Consider the following 12,231-nt stretch of genomic DNA (forward strand, 5'->3'; position numbering starts at 1 on the left):
GAATTTCCTTTTCCTTTCTAAAAACATTTCTCATCCATCCACTTTTTAGAGAAGGAGCAGTGCCTCGCACTGCAAGAGCCCCCACTCTGTCCAACACTTTGTCTCTGCACCAGAACCTCCTTTCTGCTCAGCCACAGGGCAGACCTGAGCCCTGTCCCCCCAAAACCAGCTCTCCCAGCACTGGGAGGTTTGCCGAGTGTCCCCTAGGCTGTGAGAAGGCACTGAAGCGTGAGCGGGAAGCGAGGCAGGACTCTGCCTGTAATGCCCCCAGGATGGAGGGGTCACCCCAGGAGGGGAGACACCTCTATGGCCCCTTCTGCAGCTCAAAGCCTTGGCTGCAGGAGAGCTAAATTCACCTTCCAGGCTACTGAGGCCCTGCATAGGCTTGTGCTGGCATCGCAGCATCCTTCAGGGGGGGGCTTGACTGCAGCATCAGTGGCACCTGAGGTGAATTTCCCCTTTGCTGCTCAAACTCAGAAGCGAAAGGCCTGACTCTTCCATCAGCCAACCAGAGCTTGGTGGCCTGACACTGGCGAACTGTGGCAGGAAGAGGAGACTCCCATTTTAAGGCTCCTTCCCAGCAAACTGAGGTGCAAGGGCCCTTACACAGCGGGGTTTGCAGCCGTGCTGGCAGGGTGCAGCTCCTCATGGCACAGGCCAGCCCTGTGCCTCCACCACCACTCCTCAACCAACTGGCAGTGATGTGAAGACAGGAACAGACAGAAAATCAGGTCAACTGGAAGCACTTTGCCATCTCTTCCTTTCATGTCTGCCCCCATCTTCCTCTCCTGGGGAAGGCAGGTCTCCTGCCGCCGAAGCCTGGGGGGGATTTTGTCCATGACCGTACAGCAACAACACATGGATGGGAGGAGAAACCTCTCACCATGGTCTCTTCTGCAGTCTGGAAGCAAATTGCAGAGGCAGGGTGAGTCTGAAGCCAGCAGCCATTTCAGTGCTGCAGTGAGTCATCCCAAAAGGCGCTCAGCTTGTGGCAGCTCCCTTCCTTTCTTCTTTCTGCCTTATTTTATTTAATAGGTGATGTAGCAATAAATTAAATAAATAGGGGAATGTACGTACAAATATAGCATGTCTGCAAGTTCCTTTAATTGAAAGAAAAATCTTCAAGCACTTTTCAGCCCCTTGGACATCCATTGTGAAAGGCCAGAGCTGCTGGGTATGTGCCACATAGGAGATGGGATGGAGAGAGATGAGTGCTGGCACACCTGCGAGCGCAGGGGGATCTGTGGAGCCGGATACTGATAGGGGCTGTTTAATGCCAGGGACATGGACACAAAGCATTTCACAAATAGTCCTTTCCAGAGAGAAAGAGCTAAATTAGGGCAGATGCAAAAGCCTGCTCTTGAGATTCGCACTGGCAAAGACTTAATACATGGGTTTTCCTTAATACTTTATTTTTCCCTGGTGGTTTCTGTGCTCGCTGATGTGTTTGTGCCCCCCAGGCCGCCCATGAGCTCTGGGAGGGGCTTGCTCTGGCTGGATGGGTTTGGGCTTCTCCTTCCCATGCTGTCAGCTGTCCCCGTGCAGCCTTGCCTCTCCCCAGAGCCAGCCAGCAGGATGATGAGGAGGGAAAGCTGAGCCATGGTGGCAGCATCCTCTGAGCAGGAGGAGGGGAGTAAGGACCATCAGCCCTGGGGGTGCCATCCCTACAATCACCATCTTCCTCCCCATCTTCCTCCTCCATCTTCTTCCCCATCTTCATCCTCCCACACTCCATCATCCCATGGGGCAGATTGCTGATGCTGCAGCTCCATCAGCACCAAGTCCTGCTCCTTGGCCTGAAGTGTCCTGCCCATGCAGAGGTGGTGTCTGCAGGAGGAAGAGGCAGAGGAGAACGAAGGAAGCCAGCAAGCCCCTGAGCATCCTTCAGAGCCTGAAGACCCTCTGACATCAGGGCCCCTCTCACTGCCTCCAGCAGTGCTCTAGCCTCCTGTAGGGGCCCAAAATACAGCACCCTTACAGCAATGGGTGAGCTTCTTCCCCTCACGTGAGTGTAATTCTGTCTATACTCACACTCCTGCCAGCACAGATGAAGCTGGAGGCAGAGCTGCAACAGGAGCCTGGTGCTCTCCAAGAACCTAAAGCCACTGGGGCACTTTTACTTGCAAAACAACAATAGTGACAATTCATCAGCAATTTATAGGTTTGGCTTGACATTTCTAGCTGCGTCACCACAGCTGTGCAGGGACTGAAGGGACCCAAACCCAGGGGACACTCTTTGTCCCCAGCTGTGGTGGAGAGGCAGAGCCCCAGGGCAGGTTTGCTGCTCTCACCAATGCCATCCCCTCATCTGTGCTTGCTATGGGATGGAAGTATCTGCAGGATCCACTGTCTCAGGGAAACAGCATCTTTATCCTGACCCTACTACTGCATGGCCCAAGGAAGGCTGCGGAGCTGTGGCAGGTAGCAGGGGGGTCTGATGGCTCCTTGGCCTCTTGTTAGATACTCCTCCACTGCTGCACAGAGAATCCCTGCTGTCTTCATGTCAGAGCACAGATTTGGGAATGCCAGCTATAGATTTTTCCCTGCCGTACAGCTGGCCTGGCATCTTGTCACTGTAGCTTTGAGGGTTTTTAACCAGGATTATTTGAGCAAGCAGCAGAGGAGCAGCCAGGGATGCAGAAAGAAACCTAAGGATGAGAGCTCACTGGCTGGTTGGGAGAGACATGGGCCCTCATTCCTACAACATACACATGGGATCCCAATCTTCATCACTTCCTTCCACCAACATTGCCATGTTGAGGGCACACATCACTCTCCCATTGATTTACAGAGTTCAGGGCTTGCATTTTTAGGTAGATTTGGGTACCCAGACAGGACATATCTACCTTCTTTCCAAAGTCTTGGAGCAGTGGAAGAAGCGTTTGTGTCCCAAGGAAATGCCCACTGGTGGCCAGCCTGTGCTGGAGTGCAGTGTGACACCCAGGCAGACACCCCGTTTTCCTGCAGCGTGGAAGCCTCCTGGTGATAATTTAGACCAACATTCTATTTTGAGTGGCCATAGCGCACGGAGCCAGGGATTCAGTACGTGAGACCCAAGAGCTGGCCCAGCCCCGTGCTGGAGAGGAGGATTAATATGAAAAGCAGTCGTGCATCTCTGACGGTGCTCGGAGCAGCAGCAGGCTGCCCTGGGCTCATTAATGTGATGGAGTCACAGGAGCTCCTGAAGCAGAAAGGTATTTGGGCAATGGCCCACTGCGTACTTTAGGTCTCTGCTCGGTCAGGCTCCAGTCGTGTTGGGACCCGGGTGTTTCTCTGATTAGTACCGTAGCCCTAATTTGTGCCTTGAAGGTCCAAACCTCTCCTTTTGCCTGCCTGTGCAAGAACACGACAGGGCGGTCTGTGATGCTGTGCTGCTTTTGCCCATCTCCCCCTGATTAATGTGAAACCCAGCTCCATGAATCATTCATGAAGCTTTATTTAGTATAATGATTTCTGACATCCAGTGCCTGGGAATAGCATTTTGGGACAGACCGCTTGCGACTGGCGAATGAGCTGACGTTTATCCCATCTGAACTGGGAACATACAGAAGGGGAGGGAGAGGGGCGAAGCAGCCGTGCCTCCTTCCGAGGGAATCACAGGTTGCTCTCTAATTAGCCAAACGTGTAAAAGCTAAATATTGACATAGCTTTGCACTTCCCTGTGTCTTGCAATCACATTGCATGTTATTAACCTACATAGTTGTTGGGGAAAGGAGCATCTGTGTGCGCCTTGGCACAGGCAGGGCTGAAGAGACAGGAATTTCCCTGTGTGATGCTAACAAGGAGCCCATGTGGGGCCCAAAGGAGCTGGGAAATGACTTCCCCTCCTCAGCTGGAGCTGGGGAGTGGCTTGAGCTCATCTGGGCTGCCCTATAAGATGAATAGCCCACCCTCTTCTTCCACAACACCTTGCTATGGGGAGGCAGTGGTTTCAGTGGGGAGGGTCTCTGCAGGTAAGTGGCCCCATTTGGAAGGGGATATGTGGGTACCCTGATGGCTGTGCTGGTGGATTTGGGGGTGATGGTGAGTTTATGACCCTGACCTTGCCCAGAGCATGTGTGTGGGCCATGAGTTGGGAACTGTGTGTTAGTTTGGTGTGTGAGCAGGGACTATTGCAAGGCAGGTGCTTACAGAAGATGCTTTGGTTGCTTCTGGTTCTTTCCTCACTGTAAGCTGCTTTGTGTGAGTCTTCAAGTGCTTCGTCAGCCTTTGCTAGAGCTGTTCTTTGCTTAACATCCCAGCTGCTTGTCTGAATGAAGGCATCAGCCTGAAGAGAGGCTGCGGGTCTGGCCCTGGAGCTGAGAGCTGGGACTGCAAAGAAGGCATGGGAGAGGAGCTCGGCAGCCCTGCCTGTGCTGCTGCCCAGCCTCCTGCTGAGCTCTCACATATGCCTTCATACAGAGTGCCTTAGTGCAGAGGGGAGATACTTCTGTCTGCTCTCTTTCTGCATGGGGACAAGAGACTGCTGCCATGCAGGGATCTCCCTCAGCTCCAGGGTGCTGCCGGGCCTCATTTTAATGCCTTCCTTTCCTTTTGGGTCCCTGGCTCAGGAAACTCCTGCCAGTATCCAACAGGCTTCCTGGGTGTGCAGGCTTGTGTGGCTGCAGCGGAGAGCAGCCTGGTGAGGATCCCTGCTGGGATGAATAGGGATGGAGCCAAGCAGTTCGGCACAGCTCTGCTGGCTCTTGGCTGTCATGGGGCACGCAGAGCTGCTTCTGCATCAGATCGATGGGCTTCATCACAAGCAGCTTGTGAGGCTTGGCAGCACTTCAGGCAGGAGAGACATTGCAGTGGGCTGCTCTGGCATCCTCGCACCATGGCACCATCCCCTGCCAGACCCTGCTGCTCTGGGGGCTCCCCACCAGGCAGAGGCCTGCTGCAGTGCAGAGGGCTGATGTGCTTGAGCCAGGCAGAGCAGACTGATTCCATCCTGGCTGTCTCAAAGCTTCCCAGGTGCAAATGCAGCCTCCTTCCACCATGCAATCCAAGGCTGAAGCTCTGCCCTCCCAGCACTGTGGGTCTAGTGCCGTGTGTTCCCCTCACTGTGTTTGGGGAAGGCACCTAAAAGGGTTATTGGTGCAACCTGGCCAGGCAAACTAAGGCATGTTTAGGGCAAAGTTCCTGAGGACAAAAAGGGCATCCCTGTGTCTTCAGAAAGAAATAGCTGGAGGGCATCAGCTGGTGTGAGGCAGCTCTGGCTCTGACCACCCCTCCCTGCTGCTGGAGAGGGAGTTGGTCCAGGCAAGGAGCTGAGTTTTCTATAAATCACCCCGCAGAAGGAGGCACAGAGTGAATTTACACATCTGTTGACCTTCAGCAGTGCGAGGACTGCTTGTATGTATTTCTTCTATGGTGGGGACCGGCATGGTATTGGCTCCTTTACCCACTGGAAATCCTGCTGCTGCTCTGCAGAGGCCATGAGGGCTGCATGTAGCACCTGAGTATGGGCAGAGCTGCTGCCGAGTGAATCTGCTCCTCCTGGGGTATTTTCTCCTCTGGATTTTGATGTGATTGATGCATCCTGCTGGGAGCTCCCCAGTGCGGCTCTGGTGGTGAGCTGGGTGTTGCTGGAAGTGCTGTGCACACAGGTAGGGGTCTGTGCCTGGGGGGAGGATTTCTTGATGCAGGTGGATGTTCACAGTTGGTTCATTGCCTCGGGGTTTCTAACGCTGCTTTCTGTTTGGGAGCGCTGCAGGACTGAAGCAGACCAGATGTCCCCATAGCATCCTCTAGCCCCAAAGCCATCTCCTGCCAGCCTGGGCCAGCAGCTGGGTTGACGGCAGTGACATGGGCAAAGCTGGCTCTGTCAGAGGGCAGGAAGAGGGACTTTTCCAGGCCATCACATAGAGATGTGGAGACACCAGGCAGCAGGTTTTGGGAGGATGAACCCCTCCTGTGTTGCTGCCTTGCTCTTGTCTCAGTGGATGAGCTGCTCCACCATCCAGCTGTGTGTGACCATAAGCACTAACCAGCTGTGAGATACCCCATGCCTGCAGCTCTGTGCTTAATCAAACCAATTAGCAATTTAATCTTGTTAACAAACCAAGATAATTGCAGCATTATCAAATTAGGCAGCTGTATGGAAATGCCTGCTTAATAGCTGATAATAGCTGATCCTGATGGAGGAGGGAGGGTTGTGGTCTGTGACTAATGACTGGCAGGAGGTGTAATGAGGCTTCTCTGGGCTGCCTGGGTAGGGGATGGTTTGGGGAGTGCTGGGGATCTGCCCCATCACCCCATGGCTTGTGTGGCCACAGGGCTTCCTGCTCACAGGGGTGGGTTGGTGTAAGGGTGCTGGAGTTTCCCCCTGGTAGGACACAGCACTGGTCAAAAGCAAGGTCTGATTTTACATGGAATGTGGCTGTTGAGCTCCAGCCCTTGTCCTACTGGATCACCTGGTGTTTTCAGCCTCTCCTGGCACACAATTATGCCTTCCCTCCGTTGGCTGCTAAGCAGAGAAGTGGCCTTTCACCATAAGGGGACTTCCTCCTTCTCGGTCACTGAATAATTTGAGTCTTTGCCTCCCTCTAGTTCTTCCATGGTGATCCCCATGGAAGGACTTGCTCCATCAGATGCTCTTCCCAGCCTTGGCCAGGAAGCATCCAGTCTCTGCTTTGGGCCATATGAGATGTTGATCCCACAGCCAGAGGCTTTATCCTGCTGTATTTGTGGGTGGTTTTATTATCTGGCCAGTTTGTGCTGCTCTCCAGAAGCCTTGCTCATGCCTAGCAGTGGGGCTCATTAGCTCAGCCCTTGCAGGAGCAAATGGGAGCTGGGCAGCTTATGAGGTCTGCTTAGGACTTGAAGGTGATGGAAGCAAAGCGCCTCCTCCCTGCTACCACCCAAATGCTCCTTTCCCCCTGTTGCCCAGGATTTGCTCATCTTCCTCTCTGTTCTCTCTATTCTATGCAGACAAACCAGGCTCCTCTCTCAGTCTGGGCTGGGGCTGCTTGCTCAGAATATGATGGTGGGATGTGTGAGCTATGGGGCTGGGGAGGGGCTGTTTGGGCATCGGCACAGGCTGGGGAATGCTCTGCCCCTGCAGCACATGTGGCAATGCCTGGCTCTGCTCTTGCACTGGGCAGGTCCCTCGGGCTGCACACACTCTCTCCTGTTGATGTTTCCTGGCATTTCCTGCTCTTTCTGGCCCCAGCGCTCAGCTGTACAAGAGCCCCTTTAGAGCTGTGGGTTTGTGCCCTGCCTGGAGGCTTTCACAGGCAATTTTCAGCTGAGTTTTTCACCACCAGCTCAGGTTCAGTGAGGGGCTCAGCACCAGCTGGGGTTTGGGTCTATGTAACCCCCCTCCTCTGCCCTCCAGATGTGCCCCAAGTGCTTGCAGGGATCTGCCTCCTGCATCCCCCCCAGCCAGGCAATCAGCCCTGTGGGGAGTGGTTGGGGGGGATGGACATGCTGCTCTCCAGAGCACCCCCACCCTGCCAGGAGCATCCTCTAAAGTGTCCCATCGTATTTTGCACCAGCCCCTTCCCATTGCTCTTTCCTCCTGGGATCTGTATGCCTCTGGATGGATTTCTCGCCCCTCCCCACACTCTAGGTGTGCAGCTGATCTGTTTTCATCCTCTTCCCTAGGCGGAAATTCCAGGGTGAAAGCAGCAGTGGGAGAATGGGCCCAGAGAGAGGCAGGAGGAGGTGGGGAAGGGAATCACCCATCACAAGCATCCCTTGGACAAGCTCTTTTATTTGTTCAAGCAGCAGTGGGGAAGTGGTAGCACTGCAGCACTGTCAGCGGTGATCCTGGAGCCGAGGTGGTCTCTGAGCATGGCTGGTGGCTGTTCCCATCCTTCCATTAGCCAGCACTGGGCAGGACAAGCCTTAGCAGAGGTATGTGCAGCTAGCTGGTGCCAGATGTGGCTCGGGCACGCTGAGAAGGCGCCTTGGTCTGTCCTGGGAGCAGGAGCTTACACTGGGGAAAGGGAAAGGAAAGAACAAGCTGGGTCTGGTGCTCAGAGTAACCCCAGCCCAAGAGTGTGGCCATCAATCACCCCACCACTGACAGTGGAGGGCTCTGGCAGCCGGACACTGCTCCATGCCCAGAGCCACCATTGCTGTATCCCCGCTCTGCTCCCTGGGGAGATGGGTGCAGGAGGGGTAGCTCCTGAGGCCCTACCAGAGATCAAAGGGGGGTAGGATGGGCGCGAGAGGCATCTCCTGCCACAGAAGGATGGGCAGCACTTCTTGTACCGCGGGCACTGCCGGTTGGTGAGGCACTTGTTGGGTGGGTTTTGCATCATGCAGCGGTAGCGGACGGGAGGGCAGGACCAGGCGCTGCCTGCAAGAGGAGAGAGGTGTTGGCCACGGGCTGCCTCAGAAAGATGCCCCCATCTCCTCTCCCATCCCACAGGATCCCTGCTAACACAGCTCCCTCCCTACTCCTGTGCATCTCCTCTCTGTGCCTTATCCGGGGCATCTCCTACCTGCTGGCAGCTCCGTCCAGAGGATGAGCATCCCTACCAGGAGAAGAGCAGCCACCGACTTCATGCTGCTGTGTCCTTGAGAGGTGTAAGTGTGGAGAGATGGGGGATATGGGCATTTAAAGCCTTGGGGAGGATGGGGGGCAGGGAATGGGGCTGGGCATGTGCTGATGTTTGTACCTTTTTCCTCTGCTGTTGCATGGCATTTTCCGGACATCTTTTGCACAAGATACACTTGGGGTTGTCCAGTTGCTCAAAAAGCAGTTATTCCATTGCACAACTGTGCCCTGCAGCTACACCTGGGGCTGAGGGACAAGCCAAGGAGCGATTGTCCAGGGCTTTGCCTCTCAAGCAGGCTGGAGGCAGTGGGGCTGCTTTCTCCTGGGCAGGAATGCTTCTCCAGGAGAAACCGTTGTGACCATATTGCGTTCCAACCCGGAGGTCCTTTATATGCGTTTCTCTCTGTACCTTGCTTCCATGTGGACCTGTAAACCAGACCTTACGGCATGATCCAGATCAGCATGGGGCTGGCTGTGCCTTCCCAGGGATGATCCTTTGAGGTTTTTATGGAGGAAACCTGCCCCAAACACTCCTGGTTCCTGCCCTAATGGTGGTGAGAGTTATTGTGGGGAAAGCAGCTTTGGCTTAGCCAGGAGTGAGTTCTTCTCAAGCTCTGTGGGGGTTATCTGAACCTCATACCCTTCCCTGGGAGGCTGCTGCCATGTAGGAAGCAGGTTAGTGCTGAAAGGAAGTGGTTGGCCTCACCAGGGTGGGATAATTTGCTCCATACAGCCCTGTCATCAGCCAAAAATCCCTGTGCGGCACAAGGACAGCAGAACTGAGCCCAGCTTTAGCTGGCTGTAGAGATTAGGGGCTATAGTCCTTGCTCAGATGGCAAAGACCCCACCAGCGTTCAGGCCTCCATCTGTTCCTCCCTCCCAAGGAGATTGGACCTCCCCTCCAGGCAAAGCTGTTTTCTTTAGGTGCTCTTGGGCAATGGGAAATTACTCCATTTCCCACCAATGGTCCCCATTGCCTTGTGTAATACCAAGTTCCTGGAACCTTTGCTTGGGATTTCTGAGGCTAGCAGGAACGGAAAAGGCACAGGGAACGTCCTGGGAGGGAAAGGCACCTGCAGCCAAATCCCCCCCCCCCCCACCAGTGCTTCTGCAAAGGGCAGGCTGGGGTAGCCCCTGATTTTGCAACCAAGCAGGGCAAGGAGCAGGGAAAGCCTCTGCTCCGTGCAGCCCCTGAGCCGTTGCCCTGGAGCCCTGCTCTGCATCCAGGGCATTGTGAGCCTTAATTTACTGGATCTCCGTTAATTATTGTCCGTTTTCCCTAATGACCTTGTGGCTGTATTTAGCTCTTTGTGAAGGCATTTAATAAATAACTGGGAGGATATTTAGCCAACCCAAATAGAGTTTGAGCTGAGCACCAACCATTTAGCATTTTTAATGAGAAATATAAGCATTGGATGATTTCTAAGTGATTCTCTGGCATGCAGCTGGTTGCTGGGATCTGGCTGAAGGACTTTTGATAGTGCTTTATCCATAGGAAGTTCATAGTGTGGAAAGGCAGAACCATGCTTCTATTGCAAACTCCCACAGAATAAGCCAGACTGTGGCATTTCTGTGCACTGGACCACCTGCAGTCCATGTGTTGTACTCTGCCACATGTGCAGAACTCATTGTTCCAGCGTCCTCCAGAGCTGTCCCCATCCCACCCTGCTCATCTCCTCCATGGAATGCACTTCCAGAGCCTTCTCCTGAGGCAGCAAGGCCTGAGCTGTGCAGTGCCAGGGGTGCTGCTGGCTGAAGCTCCCAGCCAGGCCAGGGTTCTTCAGTCCCTGTTTCCATGGGATGGTACGGAGGGACCAGCAGTCACCCAGCTCAGGGCTTGGCCATACCAAGCCCCAGCCCTAGCAGGGTGCACAAAGCACATGAGGAATAGCTTGTTCCCTCTAAAGCAGCCCTTGTCCCCTACCAGGTGATGGAATGTGTTCAGCCCGAGATCCATCTGTCTCTCCATCCATCCATTCATCCCCAGCTCATGGCTGAGGATGCTCCGCTTGTCCCCAAGCCACGTCCACCACCTCAGGGTGCTCGGGAGAAGGGGGTGCCCCCAGCTCAGTGGACCCTCATTAACTCTGGTGTTTGGTGCCATCTAGTGAAAAGCCATTAATGAGGCTCTGCTCCCAAATGCGATCCCACAGATCCCACCTCAGTGGATGCCTGGCTTCTGCTGCTCCTTCTCCCCTCTTGCTTTTCCCGTCCAAGCTGCCAGCCGTCATCCAGCCTCTCCATCTCGCTGCCAGCTGAGCACCACTTGGTCTACAACTTCCCCTAGTATTTGCCAAAATCACACTGGGCCAGCTGAGACTTACTCATGCCCTTAGGGAGTGCCATTATCTGCTTTAATCAAGCCTGTTATTAAGCCCCAAATTCAGCTAATTGCTTCCTTTCCCCTGCAGTTACTGTATGTTTTAGGGAGCTGCATACACCAGGGAAGTCCCACATTTGGGACTGCAGATTTGGGATCCCTGCAGATTGGTCCCTGCACTCTGTAGCAATAGGATATGGCTCGGATGTGGCTTGTGACCATCAGCACTTTCCACCCCCCCATCTTGTCTGCTGGGTTGCAGGGTGAGAGGGATGGGGGGTTATGGGGTGCATGAGAAGATGTGGGGCTGATGGGTATGATATGGGCTGACAGGAGCGCTATGGGGTTGTTAATCATCACTGCTTCATTCAGCAGCCCAGTAAACAGATATAATAAGGCTACAAATGCCCCAGTCCATTCCAGGTAGGACAAGAGCCCTCCTCGCAAGCCATCAAATCCCATGCTGACCTGGGGAAACCACTGCTTTCAATTGCATGTGGGAAAAGCTACTCTTCACCTCACAGAACAAGTGCCTGAGCTCTTCCCAGCTCCCTTCCCCAGAGCAGTCCCACCAAGCTCCACAGCCCAACCCAGGCCCTGCCTTCATCTTCCTGCTCCTCAGCTCCAAATCCCAGTCTCAAGCAAACAGAAGGTAACCAGGTACCAGCTCCTCGAAGCCCGAGGCCAGGGCTCTGTCCTCTGCATCGTTTCTGCTGATGCCTCTGTGGCCCTGCAGCCCAGCCGAAAGGAGAGGAACAGGTCATACAAATCTTGAGGGTGTTTATTGTCAGGATAGAAATTTCTTTATATAAAAGAAGTGTTTAGGAATTTCTTTATATAAGTGTTTAAAATCAGCACTACCCCACTCTCAGTATGAAATCTATATACACACACATGGATAGTTATGGAAAGAATTCTTACCATTTTGCTATGTGACTAAAAAAACCAAACAAGACGACGACCAATTCCCAAACAATTCTGCCAAAAGAGGGCCAAGGGGATCTGCTCGATTCCTGCCATCTGCTTCCCCATGGGTGCACAGCCGGGTGCCATGTGGGAGCTGGCTGGTCTGCATCCATCCCTGTGCACTGCCTGCAGCTATCCTGGCCCCAACACTTGGCGGCTCCCAGGGTACCATCACTGGAGGGGTTTTCTCTTGCAAAGCTGGGTGCTGGGGACTGTGCAGGGGCTGGTTCACTCACCTCGCTCTGGGAAAAGGCCGGGTATCAACGCAGAATCATAGAATCAGCTGGGTTGGTCCCCAGCACTGCCAAGGCCACCACTAACCCATGGCACTGAGGGCCTCATCTACACGGTGTGTGAGCACTTGCAGGGACGGTGACTCCAGCCCTGCCCTGGGCAGCCTGTTCCAATGCCTGAGCACCCTCCCAGTGAAGAAATAGTTCCTAATATCCAATCTAAA

General features: G+C 54.1%; 2 protein-coding genes across 2 annotated transcripts in view; one reads left to right on the forward strand and one right to left on the reverse strand.

Moving 5' to 3' along the window:
* Nucleotides 1–12,231, forward strand: part of STK4 (serine/threonine kinase 4) — a 279,445-nt gene that overhangs the window by 64,293 nt on the left and 202,921 nt on the right. The window lies entirely within an intron of this gene.
* Nucleotides 7,702–8,591, reverse strand: LOC130607505 (elafin-like). Its single transcript, XM_057424647.1, has 3 exons — nucleotides 8,433–8,591; nucleotides 8,126–8,287; nucleotides 7,702–7,921 (listed from the first exon to the last, which is right to left on the reverse strand). Exons 1-3 carry the CDS (start codon nucleotides 8,494–8,496, stop codon nucleotides 7,917–7,919), a joined length of 231 nt encoding a protein of 76 aa, XP_057280630.1. The 5' UTR covers nucleotides 8,497–8,591; the 3' UTR covers nucleotides 7,702–7,916.

The sequence above is a fragment of the Pezoporus wallicus genome, unplaced genomic scaffold, assembly GCF_028554395.1.
Source record: "Pezoporus wallicus isolate ANWC-B61680 ecotype Strahan unplaced genomic scaffold, APGP_CSIRO_Pwel_v1 contig_11996, whole genome shotgun sequence".
In the NCBI taxonomy this organism is placed as follows: domain Eukaryota; kingdom Metazoa; phylum Chordata; class Aves; order Psittaciformes; family Psittacidae; genus Pezoporus; species Pezoporus wallicus.

Bases quoted from the DNA above. Each gene is read 5' to 3' on its own strand.
- LOC130607505 (XM_057424647.1), bottom strand. From the start codon at position 8,496: ATGAAGTCGGTGGCTGCTCTTCTCCTGGTAGGGATGCTCATCCTCTGG. The intron at 8,288-8,432 runs GTAGGAGATGCC...CTCCTCTTGCAG, and splicing joins CTGGACGGAGCTGCCAGCAG to GCAGCGCCTGGTCCTGCCCT.